The following is a 19,491-nucleotide window of genomic DNA, read 5'->3' as shown; positions in this document are numbered from 1 at the left end:
ACAACTTTAGAAACATTAAGGAATAAAGATAAAACAGTGTCAATTCTTTGTCTTCATGCTTAATAAAGAATATAACAGAAACTGCCCTGGCCGGTTTGGCTCAGCAATTAGAGCATCGGCCTGTGGTCTAGAGAGACTCGGGTTCGGTTCCCGCTAAGGGCATGTGCCTCGGTTGCAGTTTGTCCCCGGCCCTGCTTGGGTCGTGCGGGTAGCAGCCACTCGATGTGTCCCTTTCATGTCGATGTTTCTCTCTCTCTCCCTCCCGCTCTATCTGAACAAAAAGTGGAAAAATGTCCTCGGGTGAGGATTAAAAAAAAAAAAGAACATAACAGAAATCAATAAACACTTTCCCACTGTTTGAACTGATCACCAACAAAATAACCATAATGCAAAGAGTTTGTTTGTTTTTTAAACCTACCTTGTACAATATCCTAAGGGATTAACTTAAAATATCTAAGTTATTTGTGGCCTCTTTTTTTCCCACGGTCTTTTGAACACTGGAAAGGCAACTAGCTACAAACGGTAGAAAAGCTGAAGTGCAATAGGGGACTAAATGCTATGAATATTTAATAAGTGAAATTTAAAGACACATCAAAATGTTATTTTTGCCATTCAGTTCAGTCTTTCTGCCACTACCCTCTTGCTTCTGAGAATTAACTATAAACAGAGAAACTGGGAAAAAAAAAAAAAAAAAAGCAGCTATGTGCCAAAAACTTTTGACTTTGTAAACTTGTTATCATGAACTATCCTCGGAACAGAGTGAGGTTATCTGAGAGGCCTGATGCATTTACTGCTCTAAAGTAGCCCGACTTGCCCTGGCCAGTTTGGCCCAGCGGTTAGAGCGTCGGCCTGCGGTTCAGAGAGACCTGGGTTCAGTTCCCGCTAGGGGCATGTACCTCGGCTGCAGTTTGTCCCCAGCCCTAGTTGGGTTATGCGGGGGGCAGCCACTCGATGTGTCCCTTTCACGTCGATGTTTCTCTCTCTCCCTCCCTCCCACTCTATCTGAACAAAAAATGGAAAATGTCCTCAGGTGAGGATAAAAAGATAAATAAATAAATAAAGCAGCCCAACTTCAGGAATTAAGCATCAATATATTTTTGTTTCAACTCTACAGTTTAGGGTACTAACCCCAGAAATCACGTGACTCATCACTATGTTCGTGTCAAGATAAACAGGGATTTTAACCTAGAAAATGATTTTCTAAATACCATTCTAATAAGGCAACTTTGTGCATGAAGGCCCGCACTGACCAGTGTAATTCAACAGCCCACTCCTCCTCCTGGCTCGAGTCAAGGTTACTCTTCAGTCACCCTTTGGCAGGTGGCTTTTTTTTTTTTTTTTAATCTCTGCAGAAAGTCAGTCTACGACTTTGAGATGCTTTTAAACTCTAAGATGAACAAAATCATTTTAAATGTCTCTGACTTCAAGTTCAGTAAGTTTTCCTCTTTTTTTTTGTTAATCCTCATTTAAGGCTATTTTTCCCACTGATTTAGATAGAGTGGACAAGAGGGGGGGGGGGGAGAGAAACAGCTATGTGAGAGAGATACACGGATCAGTTGCCTCCTGCACAACCCCCAACTGGGACCAGGGATTGAACCTGCAAACCCAGGTTATATGTCCTTGACCGTGAATCGAACCACCCTTTAGTCGGTGGGCAGGTGCTCTAACGGCTGAGCCAAACAGAGCCAAAAAGGGAAAATCTTCCTTTTTTTTTTTTAAATTTTTTAATTTTTTATTAATTTTTGTTACAGATGTTTCTCCTTCCCCCCCCCCACTGGTTCCTCCCTCCCCCTCCCTCCCTGCCCTGTCCCCAGCTTTGTTGTCCATGTCCACTATTCATGCATACATGCATATAAGTTCTGTGATTCATCTCTCCCCCACCATCCCCTCTTCTGGATTGTCAGTCTGTACCCCACTTCCATGTCTCTGGGACTACCCCCTTCCTCAGACTGTTAGGTTCATTATATTCCACAAATAAGTGAGATCATATGATACTTGTCTTTCTCTGTTTGGCTTGTTTCACTTAGGATGATACTTTCCAGGTCCCTTCATGTAGTCTCAAAGGATAAGAGATCTTTCTTTCTTACAGCCGTGTAGTACTCCATTATGTATATGTACCACAGCTTTTTATCCATTTGTCTACTGATGGACACTTGGGCTGTTTCCAGATCTTAGCTATCGTAAATAGTGCTGCTACAAACATGGGGGTACATATATTCTTTCTGATTGGTGTTTCAGGCTTCTTAGGGTATATTCCTAGAAGTGGGATCACTGGGTCAAATGGAAGTTCAATTTTTAATTTTTTTTTTTTTTTTTATCCTCATCCGAGGACATTTTTCCATTTTTTGTACAGACAGAGCGGGAGGGAGAGAGAGGAACAGAGAGAGAGGGAAACATCGACGTGAAAGGGACACATCGAGTGGCTGCCACCCGCACAACCAACCAGGGCCGGGGACAAACTGCAACCGAGGTACAAGCCCTTAGCGGGAACCGAACCCGGGTCTCTCCGGACCGCAGGTGGATGCTCTAACCGCTGAGCCAAACCGGCCAGGGCCAATTTTTAATTTTTTGAGGTAACACCATATTGTTTTCCATAGTGGCTGCCCCAGTCTGCATTCCCACCAGCAGTGTACTAGAGTCCCCTTTTCTCCACACCCTCACCAACACTTGTCGTTTGAGAAAATCTTCCTTTTTAAACCTAGTACTACTGGAGGCTATTTCTTCTAAAACTGAGTTTGCTTGATGTTGGTCACACCTTATTCTTGTACAATGACATTAAAACTTGGGAAAAAAAGAGTTATATCTACAAACTAAATAACAAAAAATTAAACCCACTTACACAAGTAAGACTGGTTTAGGGCCTTACTTCAAGGACCCTCACCCTCCCTACTGCCCAAGAGTCTCTTGGGGGAGAGGGTTATAAAAAAAGCAGCAACTCACCCTGGCCAGTTTGGCTCAGAGGTTGGAGCATCAGCCTGTGGACCAGAGAGTCCCGGGTTCGGTTCCCACTGGGGGCAGGTACCAGAAAGCAACTCTACCTAAGACCTAAATTCAGGATTCAGCTCCAGATACACAGAAACTGCTGCAACCACATGAAACTAAAATGAGTTTGTTACTTCCCAGGATGTACAATGAAACTTTCAGCAATTACAGCCATTCAGAGGTCCTGGACCAGCCTCAAGACTGTTCTTTTTTTTTTTTTTCTTTATTGATTTAGAGAGAGAGGAAGGGAGACAGAGAGAGAAACATCGATGAGACAGAACATCGATTGGCCGCCTCCTGCATGCCCCCATTGGGGATTGGGCTCACAAAGTGGGCATGTGCCATGACCGGGAATCAAACCAGCAACCTCTTGGTGCACGGGTCAACCTTCAACCAGTGAGCCACACCAGCTGGGCAAGATCCTTAATTTTTTTAATTCTCCATCTCACCACTAGCTTTTGACATTTCCCTGCTCAAGTAATAAGTGTCATTTGAAAAGTAGAGGGAAAAACTGAGACTTCTCACGAACAGGTCTAATTCAAAACAAAAATTTAGGACTTCTGGTCAAGATGGCAGTGTAGGTAACCACAGTATCGCGTCCTCCCACAACCACATCAGAATTACAACTAAACTACAGAACAACCATCATTCAAAACTGCCTGAAATCAAGCTGAATAGAAGTCCTACGACTACGGAATTAAACAAGCAGCCACTTCGAGACTGGTAGGAGGGGCGGAGGCGGATGGGCTGGTCCCACACCCACGTGTAGTGGTTAAAAATCAGGAGGACACCTGGGCTGGGAAGGTCCTCCCTGAGAACTGACGGGTCACCGTCCCACACCAGGCGCCCCGCTCAGGGTTCCAGTGCCAGGAAGGGAATTCCCATTACTTCTGGCTGGAAAAAGCAGCGGGAACTGAGGCTCAGGGAGGCTGAGGTGGTTGGAGCCCCAGGCAGCTCCTCTTAAAGGGCCCGCACACGGACTTACTCAGACTCACTCCCTCTAACCTTGGAGGGGAGGCAGCTCCAGGGGCGCCAGAGACATACAGGGAAGAACTGAGCTGTTTGGCATTGGAGCAAGGGCTGGAGAGGGGACTTTCTCCTGGACAGACGTGCTGTCAGAGGCCTTTGTTCCTTTGGTGAGCCCTTCCCTGGGGCAGCAGACAGCCACCATATCTGGGACTCCAGCAACTTGGCTCACACTGTTTGCCCCACCCTGGTGATTCCCTGAGGTCCCGCCCCACCCAACTTTCAGGCCCACCCAAGCTGTTGCCAGTTGCTTAACCATAGGATTGGCCTGTCTTGGATCCTGCTTCAGGATTTCCTAAATTCTTTCAAACTAGCAGCATCTGGTCTCAGCTAGCCCCATACCTCTGGTTAAGTAATACATAGAAACAAACACAGGGAGGCAGCCAAAATGAGGAGACAAAGAAACAGGTCCCAAATTAAAGAAAAAAACAAAACCCCAGGAAAAGAACTAAGCGAAATGGAGATAAGCAACCTAACAGATGCTGAGTTCAAAATATTGCTTATAAGGATGCTCAATGAACTTAGTGAGAACCTCAGTGAACTTATTGAGGGCCTCAAGAGCATAAAAAAGGACCAGTCAGAAATGAAGGATGTGCAGTCAGAAATGAAGGAGGCACTAACTGAAATAAAGAATAATTTACACAGATTCAATAGTAGAGTAGGTAAAGCCAAGAAACAAACCATCGATTTGGAATATAAGGAAGCAAAAAACACCCAATCAGAACAACAAAAAGAAAAAAGAATCCAAAAAAATGAGGAGAGTGTAAGGAGCCTCTGGGACAACTTCAAGCATGCCAACATTTGCATCTTGGGGGTGCCAGAAGAAGAGACAGAACAAGAAATCAAAAACCTATTTGAAACAATAATGGCAGAAAACTTCCCCAACTTGGTGAAGGAAACAGACATACACGTCCAGGAAGCACAGAGAGTCCCAAACAAGATGAACCCCAAGAGGCCCACACCAAGACACATCATCAAAATGCAAAAGGCTTACAACAAAGAGAGAATCTTAAAAGCAGCAAGAGAAAAGCAGTTAGTTACCTACAAGGGAGTTCCCATTAGACTGTCAGATGATTTCTCCAAAAAAACTTTGCAAGCCAAAAGGGAGTGGCAAGAAATATTCAGGGTGATGAAAAGCAAGAACCTACAACAAAGAGTACTCTATCCTGCAAAGCTGTCATTTAGAATCGATGGCCATATAAAGAGTTTCCCAGACAAGGAAAAGCTAAAGGAGTTCATCATCACCAAACCATTATTATATGAAATGTTGAAGGGTCTTCTTGATGAAAAAGCTAAAAAATATGAACAAACAAAATGGCAACGAATACATATCTACTGACAATTGAATCTACAAACAAAATGAACAAGCCAAACAGAAACATTCTCATAGATATAGAGAATATTTTGTTGGTTGCCAGATGGGAGGGGGTTGGGGGAATGGGTGAAAAAAGTGAAGGGATTAAGAAGTACAAATTGGTTGCTAGACTGACAAACCTCAAAGGGAAGGGGGTTGGGAAGAAATAAACCAAAGACCTTATATGCATATAGGCATAACCAATGGACACAGACAACAGTGTGGGAAAAGGCAGAAGAGGGGCGGGAGTGGGGAGGAGGGGGTCAATGGGGGAAAAATGAGGAACATCTGTAATACATCCAACAATAAAGATATAATTTAAAAAAATTTTTAAAAATAAATAAAACAAAAACTTAAAAGTTGTATAATAACAAACCCATTTTCCTTTTAAAATTATGTCTTATGATATCTGCACCCTCCTACCACCCCCAACATAGGCATTCCCTCCACTGCTGTTTCCCAGTTCCCATTCACAACACATTCTCATCACTTTGTGTTGTGACTGTGACCTGGTCCTTCACCAGAATGAGATCCAGGGTGGCATATGTTTTCAGTCAGCACCCACCACAGTCGCTGTCATACTGAGGATGCTTTACACGTTTACTGAATTTTATTCTTGACCCCCTCTGCCAGCAATAATTACTATCCCACTGGATTTGCTCTTAATCCTGCCAAAGGTAAAAAGTGATTTCAGAGAAATCAGTTACCGGGTTATAGATGACATTCTGTAGGTTGTTTAAGGACAACATCCTTCTTGTCCACTTGACTGTTGACTGGGGTCTCTCTTCCGTGTATGATCTAAGATTTTAAGCAAGTTTCATTTAAAGGCTTCCCTGATTGAAACTGAAGCAGTTGCCCTGTGTAAAATGAAAAGAGTGAAAGAAAATGCATCATTTTTCTTCATATCGTAACTACTCTTAGATTTAAATTATAAATTGATATTTACCAAATAACAGGATGCTGTTACAATTAAAGATATGACCCCAATTCTCACCTAGCGTACTTATATACTAAATAATTTTGGATTATAAATGCAGGAAATATTGGTTTAAAAGTTACATCAGTAGAAAATTTCTAATATGGAACTTATTATTAAAAATACTAGCCCTGGCCCTGGCCAGTTTGGTTCAGTGGTCGGAGCATTGGCCTGTGGATCAGGGAGTCCGGGTTCAGTTCCCGCTAGCCCCTAGCAGCTAGGGGCAGGTACCAAATAAAATAAAATAAAATACAATAAAATAATAGGAAATTCTCCAATACAACTATCGGAGATAATCATTTAAGTTTTCTCATCTGAACAATGAGAAAAACAGCACTCACTTTCACAGGTCTGGTCTGAGGACTAAATGAATTTAAAAAAACACAGAAAGTGCTTTGTAAGCCTTAGCTATTATTATTAATAGAAAAGATGGCTCCTTCTCCTAATTTAAACAAGACAAAGGGGAAAATCCACTCTCTTGACTATTAGTAAGATAGTTCTCCGTTTTACTGGCATCAGCCCGTTTCACAAACTTCTAGTCACAAGTCAGTCACGGGCGGGAACGTCCAGCACGGGAACCCCACGCAAAAGCCTCGTGACAGCTGTGGTGACACCCCGCGGGACCACTGCGGCCGGCCTGGGGGGCAGTCTGTGCCGCAACCTGAAACTAACTGGATGCTGGACGTCAGCGACAAGTGTAGGAAGGATCCGTCGGGCGGCTCGAGCGAAGACCTGACGACTGAGCACCGAAGGGAAACGGGCTGCGGCGGGCCTGGGCGCGCGGTCGGGACGCCGCGGCGGCCGGCGGGGAGCCCGACCTGGTCCTGCCTGCACGTCCGCGCGGGGGCACGGGCCAGGCGCACGGAAGGGGCAGCGGCGAGGCCGGCCGCCCGGCCTCAGGCTCCCGAGCGCGCGGGGACGGCCCGCGTTCGCTCACGTCAACAGGCAGCCCACTGACTCGGCCTCTCACCGGGCGCGTCCAGGGCGAACCCGGGCCCCGCGGGGTCCCTCACGAAACGTAAAACCCGTCCTTTAAACGGCGGAGGAGGGAGCCTCCCAGATGGCCGGCCCCGGCTGGAGGGAGCCGGAGACGCGGCGGGACCCCCGCGCCATAGCCGGCGGGCGGACCGGAGACGGGCCCACCGTCCACTCTGACTGGGGACAGCGACGGCCGAGCCCCCCCGGTTCGGCGCGCCCACCCCCGCCGCTGCCCGCGCAGCCGACTCACCGGGCGGGCTTCGCAGGCGCTCAGGCGGAGGACTTTGACCGCCGCACCGCGCTGTCCGTTCCGGCTCGGCGTCCGCGCGCCTACGGGACGCGAGAGCGCTCAGTCGCTGCCATTTCCGGGTTCGCGCCGGGCGGCGGCCTCTGGAAACGGAGCGCGGCCGAGGCGGGGGGGCGACAGGGGTGAGGGTAGCCTGTGTTTGAAACAGTCCTCGGGCGGAGCTGGGCGCCTCCGCCCCGTCGTCGGGATGGGCGGAGGGAAATGTGGGGAAAGCAGGAAAGCCTTGGGCTCCCGGCCGAGCGCGTGCCCGTGCCCGCCGCGTGGCCGGCTCCAGCCGAGCGAGGGCGCGCGGGGCCGGGTGCGCGCCGCCCGCCTCGCCGCGCTGCCGGTGCTGTGACGCTTGGGAGCGATGCACACGGTCTCGTGCGCCGCCCGTTCGCTGTCTGTTCCTGCCCGTCTGCTGGATTCTCATCCGCCTTTGCTTAGCCGACGCGGCTCGGTGTCACTGCAGCGCGCCCTTCTGCTCTGGAGCTTTTGTCTTCATTACTTTTTTGTTTAAATTGAGGGGTTCCGTCCACACCCCATACCAGTGAACTCAGGTCTGAGTCACTTACTTTTCTTTCATTTTCCATGTTTGATTCACTCTTCAGGATCCAACTTAAATTGCTGCATTAACCCTGGATACGCACTACCTTGGACTTGGACTTGTCTTTCTGTGCCCTGTGTTCTACCTGTCCGGCTCCCCTGAAGACTGAGAAGAGGAACTTGGCTGTGCCTAGTAGGGTGCTTTGCAGGAAGTAGACACTGGAAGTACTGGGTTATTGAAAAAATGAGGAGCCATGGGATCTCTTCACGCTTTTGCCTGAGTTTAGTTCCTCTCCTTTACAAACTAAGTTGAAATAAATGAGATTTAGGTGCAATGAGTAAAAGGGCCAGAAATCCAATGTTGGTGAAGCAATTCCTAATTAAAAGATGCACAAATCCCAAGAACTTATTCTTAGAAATAACCCCTTCATTGGTCCCTGTTTTGTTTAATGAGCTCAGTATATTTTTTATGTCTTTAAGATCAACAAATATGGCCCTGGCTAGTGTGGCTCAGTGGTAGGGCATGTACCCGAGTTGCAGGCTCTATCCCCAGCCTGGTAGGGGTGCGTGTGGCAATCTACATCAATGTTTTTCTATGTCCCCCCTCCTCCCATCCACTCTCTAAAAATCAATGGAAAAATATCCTCAGGTGAAGATTAACAAATAAATAAAATAAACAACGACGTACTGAATGCCCACCATGACCAGGCATTAGTGATCAGGATTAAGTGTATACAAAGGACTTGTCCAACCAGAAACCTTCCAGCACCCCCAGCAGAGGCCTGGAACCACAGACCAGAACCAAACCCATACTATGCTTTCCCTATACATACATTCTGTGATCATTTATAAATGAGGCACAGTGAGAGGTCAAAAGCAACTAATAATAAGATAGAATAATTACAATTAGATTGCAATAAACGTTATGGAGTAAAATAAGGGTGACTTGAACACAAGCATGGCCATCACATGATCGTTGATTGGATAACTGAGATGGCTACTAAGTGACTAATAGATACTGGACAAAGGAATGATTCATATCCCTGGCAGGACAGAACAAGACAGCTGGAGATTTCATCACGATCCTCAGAATGTCATACAATTTAATATTTATGAAATGTCTATTTCTGGAATTTTTTATTTAATATTTTCAGACCACAGTTGACAGTGGGTAACAAACCACAGTTCAGAGGGAATGACTACTTGCCTCACAAGACACTTCTAGATGCAGAGAAGAGACATAAATATTTGTAAGTCCTACACTGCTTCCTTGGGTTATTGTAAGAACCTCCTAATTGGTCTGCCTGCTTTTGCCCCCCCACCTCCAAATCTATTCTCAACCAGCAGCTGGAGACATGATGACAAAGCATAATCCATACAATGTTACTCCTCGGACCTTTGAGTAAAGGTCCATGTTCTCACAAGAGCACTTCATGGTCTGCCCTACCTGCACACACTCAGACTTCATTTCCTACTACATTTCTCCTCCCTTATTCTGAGGCAGCCACTGGCCTTGATATTCTTACGGCATGCTTGTCACACTCCCACCACAGAACTTTTGATGCTTTCTTTGCCTCCTTCAAGTCTACCCAAATATCACCTCTCTGAGGCTCTTCCTGACCACCAAATGTAAAATTGCAAAACCATCCTGAAACACACACACACACACACAATCCCTATCACTCTAATTTAATGTATTTTTCTTGAGCCTTTGTCATAGTCTAATATGCTATGAATTTGCCTTTTTATTTTACTTCACCTACCATAGTGTAAGCTCCAGGAGGACAGGGAGTTTTCTGCTGTTCTTGCCTCACTGGAACTTACACGCCAGTGGGAGACAGAGAATATGTCGGAGAAGATTAAAACAGGATGATGGAATTGGGAGCGCTTGGGTGGACATTTTAGTAGGGTGCCAGTGAAAACCTCTGGAAGACGTGAAGTTTAAGTTGCTTATGAATGAAAGAAAGGTGGAAGCAAGTGAAAATCTTGAGGAAGAACATTCTGGGCTGGGGAACAATTAGTGCAAAGAACCTGAGGCTCCTGAGAATGCATCTAGTGCCCTCAGGAACAGAGAGGCTGGCTGCATGGCTGAAGCCTAGTAGGCAGGAAAAAATGGTATGAGATGAAGTCATAAAATTTGATGAAGTCACTTGGGAGAGTAGCTAGATGGACAACTGACCTAGGCCATAATAAAAAAAGAGAAAAACCAATGAGACTGAGGGGCAGCAGCCGTGGAGACCTGCTGAAAGTGGTGTCAGATGACAAAGTTGAGAAAGATCAGCCAAATGTGCTGAGAGGTCAAGGAACAGAGAAGAAAGCAACGGGCTTAGAAACATAGAGGTCATTTGTGACAGACTGAAATGGGTTGAGAAATTAGAGGTGAAGTGTGAAGGACAGACAATAGGGCAATGAAACATAAAGAACATACAACTAAAGTACTGTGGAAACTTGTACTTAAAAATTTCCCACTTGGCAGACCTTGCCCTGGACCCTCAGAGGATTCCAGGAACTAGGCAGGAGGGAAGGAGACGGGCATCAGCCGGAGCTGACCACTACATCGTGCAAATAGAACTGCTCACCCCTCAGACACAATGGCTAACTGCAGATATCCGCTTCTGTACCTGCTTGCTTGCTCGCAGACCCTTAGCCCAATTTCTTAACAGGGGCTAAGACAACTATATAAGCAGCCCTCCCCCTGAGCTCGGGGCTGCTCTCTCCTCTGCGTAGCATGGGACAGTTGCCGTGTGGCTAATAAAGCTCTCTTCATTTGAACCCAGTTTGGAGTCTGAGTCTGGTCTGTCTCGTTGGTCTACAGAAGAAGTGGTGGAAATAATGACTAAATATTTCAGGAAGGTTTTCTGTGGAGAGGAACAGAGTGTGGAAGCCAAGGAAGCAGAGTAAAGGGAATATCTTCTTTTCTCCTCCTCCTCCTCCTCCTCCTTTCTTCTTCTTCTTCTTCTTCTTCTTCTTCTTCTTCTTCTTCTTCTTCTTCTTCTTCTTCTTCTTCTCTTCCTTCTTCCTTCTTCCTCTTCCTCTTTTTCTTCTTCTCTTCTTTTTTGTTGTTTATTTTAAAGACATAAGATACCACAGTGGTGCCTTTTAGACTTTTTCCAAGTAAGCCACAAGAAGGACTACATTTACATTTTTACTTGTTATATACATACTTAAAATTATGGAAACTAAAATTTCAAAAACAATACTCTTTTTATGCTTGAACGATTCTAATTTTTCATTTAAAAAAATTCTGCTTATAACCCACAAAAATATGTGCAAGTTCCACCAATGGGTTATGACCTTACTTGGAAAACAGGGTTGACAGAGTATTGGAGTTGGCTCATACACCTGTGAGAGCCAAGTATGCACCTTGAAATTGGCCAGGATGGGAGTATTTACACCATGGAAACAGACAACTGCTGCAACTTAGAGCTCCCGGCCCCCCGAAGCCAGATGTTAAACATTCACCAACACACTACTGTCTGCTCATGTGAATGACACACCACCAGTATCACTGTGTACACTCAACCTCTTTTTTCGCCCTCTAGACCCCCAGTGTTCAGATTCACCAGGCTTACCTCTTATGTTCTACAGGATCATGTCCCAAAGTCTAGTTTTTTTCTGGTGTGAGAATCGAGCTTCTAGAACTATGGTTTTGTCATAAAATGAAAGAATGTTGGAGATTGGAGAGATCTTCAGAGTGCAAATTAAATTCATCCCAATGACTCAAAGAATGAGATGCTATCCTATTTTTAAAATACTTTCTTGAATAGCTTGGCAGCTTATGTATGTTAACCAAAGAATTTGTATTGTTATTTAATGTGAGAAAAATATATCTGACACTAGGTACATTTAAAAAGTCAAAACAAAATTAAATACTTCAGGAAAAAAAATAGTTCAAATATGTACATTCCAGTGGACCAGGCAGCATGTGAAACATTGTAGGTCCAGTAAGTAAAAACCAGAGAGCTTTCCTGGAGCATAATCTAGAGGGAGTTATATTTTAAGTCATTACATATATGTATTTTAAAAAGAATAAGGTTTAGCCTGGCTGGTGTGGCTCAGTGGATTGAGCGTCGTCCTATGGACTGAGAGGTCCTGATTTTATTCCCAATCAGGGCCCATGACTGGGTTGCGGGCTCAATCCCCAATGGAGGGCGTGCAGGAGGCAGCCTATCAATGTTTCTCTCTCCCGTCAATGTTTCCATCTCTCTCTCTCCCATCCTCTCTCTCTTAAAAAAAAAAAAAGAAACATATTAAAAAAATAAATTCCAGTTCTTTAAAAAAGAGAATAATGTTAAAAACTATTAAATTCCAGTTCTTTAAAAAAGAGAATAATGTTAGAAACTAGTAATACTCATTATAATCTTGGTTCCTACAAAGTTGCTGAGATACATAATACCATTGAAAAGCCTCTCTCAGCAACTGTCTCAGTATTTAGCCAACCCTCCTTTTACATAGCTCTCCTCTGCCAGCTTGTATTGACCTAGTTCATTGTAAAATAAAGTGACAAGTGAAACCTCAAGGGAAGAATTTGTGACAGGTTGGAGCAAGCAAGAAATCCAGGTGGCTTTTCCAAAGTAAAAAAAAAAAAAAAATGTTATTGAGTCCAAATACTTCTCAAAAAACTTTTTATTTTTGAAGTTTTAAAACATACACATAAGTAAAGATTGTGATGGATTCCCATCCCCATTTTGTCCAGCTCCAGCCATGATCAATGTGGCCCATCTGCTTCATCTTCACCCCGCCCTACTGTCCCACCACTGGCTCATTTTGAAGCAAATCTCAGACTTCATTCAATCTATAAAAACTTCAAAACTGGTCTGGCTGGTGTGACTCAGTGGTTGAGTGTCAACCAATGCACCAAGAGGTCGCTGGTTCGATTCCCAGTCAGGGCACATGCCCAGGTTGTGGGTCAAATCCCCAGAAGGGGGCATGCAGGAGGCGGCCAATCGATGTTCTCTCTCAGTGTTTCTATCTCTCTCCCTCTCCCTTCCTCTCTCAAATCAAAGAAAAAAAAAATTTTTTTAAAACAAAAACTTCAAAACTGGTAGTTAGACTTACAGGTTTAATCAGACCCCGTTCAATTTTTTGGCCAGAAGTTTACAAAGGTGGTATGTACTTCCAACTGCAAATCATTAGGCGGCACTTGAAGTCTGGTTTTTCTTTGTGTGACATCAAGCTGATGAGTGGTTTCAGCTACTGTTAGCCTGATCCACCTACTACACAGTTTTCATTGTGTGTGCATCAAAGTTTAGCAGCTAGCTATTGATGGTCATTGCTTAGATCCATTATTTCATTAGGAATTGAAAAATGGTGATATACTATAAATTTCATCACATTGGACTTCTTTTTTTTAATCCTCACCCAAGGATCTTTCTCCATTGTTTTTTTTTAAATGGAGTGGGAAGGAGAGAGAGAGACAAACATTAATGTGAGAGACACCAATTGGTTGCACCCTGTACGACCCAGCTGGGGCTGGAATCAAACCTGTAACTAAGGTATGTGCCATTGACCAGGAATTGAACTGTAACTCTGCGGTCCGAGGGTCGTCACTCTGACTGCTGAGCCAAACCAGCCAGGGCTGGAATTCTTCTATAAGGAAATACTGTTTCCTTCATCACCATTTGATGACTCCAAGGTGAAGTTTATGCCAGAAAGGCATGGTAGGTGCTTTATCCTTTCTCTGTACTTAGGAGTTTTCTTAATAAGATCGGTTCCCCACTTACTGTTTCACCCACGACAGGTGGCCAATGAGTTGGTTTTTTAAAAAAAAATCATTATGACTTCATGAATGTTAATTCATGTATTAATTCAATATTAATAATCATTCATTACATATAAATGTGTTTCTTTTTTTGATACTTAAATCTTCAGTGAAGGTGGGGTGGAGGGAGTCAATGGAGGAAAAAGCAGAGACATCTGTAATACTTTCAACATTAAAGATAAATTTTAAAAAATTATCCCATCTTTAACCACAGGGGACCCCTTTGGCCTCAGTGTTCTTTGGACATAAATCTTAGTTCCCTTGCTTTCTGGTATGACAAGGTGTCCCAAGATATAATCTTCATTTCCAGCCAAACCTGGACTTCACAATTTCTCCAAGAAAACTTTTGGTGGGAAATGCTATATAGAGACCACAATTTTGACTAGGGATGCTCGTGGCAACTGGGTTGGTTTCTAAACTTCTTCACGGGGTGGAGCTAGAAAAAAAATTGTTTTAAATATCTGAGTTTCGCCCTGGCCGGTTTGGCTCAGCAGTTAGAGCGTCGGCCTGCGGTCCGGAGAGACTCGGGTTCGGTTCCCGCTAAGGGCACGTACTTCGGTTGCAGTTTGTCCCCGGCCCTGGTTGGTCGTGCGGTGGCAGCCACTCGATGTGTCCCTTCACGTCGATGTTTCTCTCTCTCTCTCTTCCTCTCTCTCCCTCCCACTCTATCTGTACAAAAAATGGAAAAATGTCCTCGGGTGAGGATAAAAATAAAAATAAAAATAAAAATAAATAAATATCTGAGTTTCCACTTATTTCTTTTAATTCAATTCAGGGTTATAATGTTTTCATTTAGCTTTAAAATTTTACATTTATACCTCATTTTTCTTGTGAAAATCTTGGTTTCTAACAACATTAACATAATTACTTACTTGCTCTATCCCATTATATATAATAGTTTCAAGATAAAAAGATAAATATTATAACAATATGATTTCAAAACAAAATCAAGGTTTATTTGCAGTTTTCTATCTCTAGGCTATACCTCACAAGAGATAATCAAATGTTTATGTCAAAATAATTTGACAAAGTGATCTATAAATTTATTGCAATCACTATCAAAATTCCAACAGCCCTCTTTACAGGATAGAAAAAAAAATTCTAAAATTCATAGGGAATCTTAAGGGTCCCTTAATAACCAAAATAATCTTGAAAAAGAACAAAGGAGTTGGAGGTCTCACATTTTCTGATTTCAAAATATATTACAAAGCTAGTAGGCAAAAGAGTGTAGTACTGGCATGAAGACAGACATACAGACCAATGGAACAGAATTAAGGAGCCCTGAAATGAACCCCCTCATATGTGGTCAAAGGATCTTCGAGAAGGACAACAATCACTCAATGGGGAAAAGACAGTCTCTTCAACAAATGATATTGGGAAAAATGGATAGCCACATGCAAAAGAATGAAGTTGGACCCTTATCTTACCCACTTACAAAAATTAAAAATGGACTAAATATCTAAACATAAAATCTAAAACTATAAAAATTCTAGAAGAGGGGTAAAACTTCATGATTTTGGATTTTGGCAATGATTTCTTGGAAACGACACCAAAAGCACAGAGAGCAAATTTAAAAATAGACAAATAGGACTACATCAGACCTAAACATTCTGTGCATAAAGGACACCGTCAACAGAGTGAAAAGGTAACCTGTAGAATGGGAGAAAATATTTTGTGAATCTTTATCTGATAAGGGGTACTATCCCTTATCAGATGAAGAACTTCTAGAACTCAACAGAAAACAACAAGAAAACAAACAGAAAACAGATAACCCAATTCAAAAGTATACAAGGGACTTTAACAGACATTTCTTCAAAGATGATATACAAATGACCAACAAGTATATGAAAAGATGCTCAATATCACCAATCATTACATAAATGTAAATCAAAACCACAGTGACATACCTGCTCACATTCATTAGGACGGCTGTTATAAAACATAGTATGTGTTGGCAAGGATATGGGGAAATCAAGCCCTTGTGCACAAGGCTACGCACTGAAGCATCACTCGTGAAAATGTAAAATGGTGCAGCCACTTTGGAAAACAGTATAGAGGTTCTTCAAAAAATTAAAAATAGAGCTGCCATAGGATCAAGCAATCCCACTTTTGGGTATGTATGTATGTATTTATTTATTTATTTAATCCTCACCCAAGGACATTTTTTGATATTTTGTTTAGATAGACTGGGAGGAAGATAGAGAGAGAGAAACATCAACGTGAAAGGGACACATCGAGTGGTTGCCATCCACACGACCCAACCAGGGCCGGGGACAAAGTGCAACCAAGGTACATGCCCTTAGTGGGAACTGAACCTGGGTCTCTCCAGACCACAGGCCGACGCTCTGACGGCTGAGCCAAACTGGCCAGGGCCCCACTTTTGGGTATTTATTCAAAGGAACCAAAAGCAGAATCTGGAAGAGATATATTTCACATCTGTGTTCATAGCCAAGAGGTGAAAACAACCCAAATGTTCATTGACAGACGAATGGATAAATAAAATGTGATACATACATACAATGAACTATTATTCAGCAATAAAAAGGAAGGAAATCCTGCTATGCCTGCTACTACATAGATAAATCTTGAAGACATCATGCTCAGTGAAATAAGCCAGTCACAAAAGGACAACTACTATATGATTCCACTTATACGAGTTGTCTAAAATAGTCAAATTTATAGAAACAAAAAGAATGGTAGTTGCCATGGGCTGGGGGAGGAGGAAATGGGGAGTTGCTTAATGGGTACAGAGTTTCAGTTTTGGAAGATGAAAAAGTTCTGATTTGTTGTACAACAGTGTGAATATACTCGTTACTGAGCTGTACACCAGTAACATCTCTCATGTATACAGTGATTCTCCCGAGTCCTCAAGCTCCTTGACAGTGGAAGGTGTTTCTTATCTCTGCATCCTCAGTGTCCTGGACACATTTTAGAAACTCACTAGACTTCAGTGACCATGTTGGAATCCACGTAAAAGTACCAATTAGAGAGAGTGGTTGACATCAATCTTTAATTTTGTAGCACCCATTATAACAGATTAAAAAAAACTTTAATTCTAAGAAAAATATAAAATCGTACAGGAGATAAAAATGAAGGCAGCTTAAAAAGTATAACATTAAGATATATAAACAGAATATCACAAACATTCAGTAGTTTAAAAGCACTGCCTTCAGTGACTGAAGAACTATCATCCACGAGGCTTCTGAGGGCATGCCTCCAAGGAAAATGTCGATGCTGTCACGTACAACAAAGGGGCTTGGCTTGGCTTAGGAAGTCCTGGGAAGCTACCCTCTTTTACATTTCCAAAAGGGGTGGTGAATTCAGTCATTTCAAGCTGCACCTCAGTTCAATGCATGGTTGATATCTAGGAGGCATCAGGGCTGAGGGTCTTCCCTCAGTGGTGAGTACCAGTAGGTGTGGCATCCTCTTGCCTGGAGCTCCTGCAGACCCAGCACATGGCTTAGCAGCACGGCCATGATGCTCTCTAAACACAAGGGAAGAGAGACTTGCCCTCCTGCATTTCGAGCCAGGTGCACAGGGTTCAGAGGTGGAGCTTGAGCTCCCATGGAGCAAATAGAATGATCTCATCAATTCTTTGGGCGCATGTCATTATGTAGTTTCAGTTTCAAGGTTAGCAACAGTTTTAACATTATTAAGCCCAAATTGTCATTAAATATGAAAGACAATCCCACAAATTGTCTCTGCATATATAAGTGAAAAAAGAAAGCAGATGTTGGCCTGTAGCTGGGGGAGAGGCATATAGAGGGAATCGAGAAATGAATGAATGGCTCTAAAATAAGCAACACAAAGAGCAGAAACAGGGAGAAAGGAGAAGAAAAGTATGTAACAGGCAGGACAGAAGTGGAAAATGTTATAAGGAGAATAGTCTTGGCTCAAAACTAAATGAAACATTTCTTCATCTAAAAATAAGGAAAAGAAAGTCTGCTGGGCCTTACTTATTAATATTGCATTCAGAAGAACATCTTTTTATGTATGAATCACAGAGAAAGAGGGAAAGCTAGTTCTCCGGTCCATGTGCACCGTAGCCTCAGGGGTTGGAGCAGCGCTAAAAGGGAGAGACCAAATATCCACAAACGGCCACCCCAAAATCTACACGGAAGTAAGGCCCTACTGAGTGTTTAAAAACAATCCCCAGAGAATAGAAGTGTGAGTAGGGTTGACTGTCACACATGGATTTGAATGATGAGTGATGTAAGAAGGTACCTTCAGGGGACTGAAACCCTCATCTCATGCATGCTGGTCTCATTTTACACACCTGTGTCCATTTGTAAAATAGATGTGCAACTCCTATATTTTTGTGGGGCTACTTGTAAGGGCTATCTCAGTGCTGTACTTTTAAACGTTCAATCAATAATTAATAGAGGTTGTTGCTAGGCTGGTCTTAGATGCCAGAAAGGGTGTGTGGATCTTACGCTCCAGCAGAGGGCAGCACCACAACACAATTGCTGTGAAGGAAACAGGCACAGCATCTTTAGTCTATCACCACAAATTATTATTTATTGTCACAAAAATAGGGGACTCGCTCATAGGGTTATCTTGAATTGATGGTCAATCCTGACAAACAATTTAAGCCCTAACAATTCTGAATCTTACAACTGGAAATAACCTGCCTTATTGAGACCCTCCTCTTACGAGTCTTCCTGTGTGTCCGGGGCGTGTGGAGTCCAGTGCATCTTAGCTCTCAGTCCCTCGTGTGCGGTGATTTTCTACTGCAACCCAGTAAGATGCACATTACATTGAGCCTCGTCACAGGACTCTGCAGGTGGGCGTCCTGCTTAGAAGAGTTTAGCTGAAGAGATTTCATCCTTCTAACAGCCAAAGGACCCCAGCAGGAGCAGTTTAAGTCCCAATGTGGCCAGTCGAACGTGGGTCCCTACAGACAGCATGTGAGTAAAGCCCTTCTGTATCAATGAGCTTCAACGTGAACAGTTGGATCAACGGGTCATAATTTTCTTCCTTCTCACTCTTGCCCTTGTGAAGTATCAGCATGTTTACCCTATTTCAGTATTTGCTATAAATTAACTTAAAAATTATTTGGGTAATTACACAATTGAGTCATAGTTCGATTTCAGTTGAGAATTACTCTGCTATTTCTGTAACACAAATAAAAGCCACCCTACGTTTAGTCAAAGTCTAGAATCTGAATAAACTTTATTTTTAAAAATCTTTTGGTTCAGTTTCTTGCTACTAACATCATACTCCTAATACCTGAAGCTTCATAAGGTAGATGCCAGTGCATACAGACCTGTGTGTACGAGTAATGGCAGAGTCCTGCCGAAACAGCGCGCCATTGCCACTGCCCCACGCACATGCCATGGGATTCGGAGCTTTCAGAGCCTGGGGTACAAATGGTTAGTCCTCAGGACTTTGGAAATAACAAAGCCAAAGGGAGAGAGACGTGGGTGGTGCTGTGGTCACAGCGTTTTCCTGTGTTTCCTGATTTTAAAGATAAAGGAGCACACAGCTCGCCCACATCGGGCCTGCCTGAGCCATTCTCGTCAACTCGAGGATAAGTTTGGCTGACACCCATGAGGAAGAGCCACATGCAGGATACACATGAT

General features: G+C 43.4%; 1 protein-coding gene across 5 annotated transcripts in view; it reads right to left on the bottom strand.

Annotated features, from left to right (window-relative positions):
* Positions 1 to 7,584, bottom strand: part of LGALS8 (galectin 8) — a 39,283-nt gene extending 31,699 nt beyond the window's left edge. For 3 of the 5 annotated variants that reach the window (XM_036277673.1, XM_036277672.1, XM_036277674.1), the window contains exon 1: positions 6,070 to 6,219. In XM_036277673.1, the coding sequence (XP_036133566.1) occupies positions 6,070 to 6,111 (42 nt within the window). In that variant the 5' untranslated portion in view covers positions 6,112 to 6,219. Of the gene's footprint in view, positions 1 to 6,069; positions 6,220 to 7,566 lie in introns of those variants that run through there. The other 2 variants (XM_036277671.1, XM_036277670.1) reach the window with 1 other exon arrangement.
* Positions 7,585 to 19,491: the final 11,907 nt, after the last annotated feature.

This window comes from Molossus molossus, unplaced genomic scaffold, assembly GCF_014108415.1.
Source record: "Molossus molossus isolate mMolMol1 unplaced genomic scaffold, mMolMol1.p scaffold_m16_p_23, whole genome shotgun sequence".
Classification (NCBI taxonomy): Eukaryota; Metazoa; Chordata; class Mammalia; order Chiroptera; family Molossidae; genus Molossus; species Molossus molossus.
The sequence above is the reverse complement of the archived record's forward strand: the minus strand, read 5'-3'. Positions and strand labels throughout refer to the sequence as shown.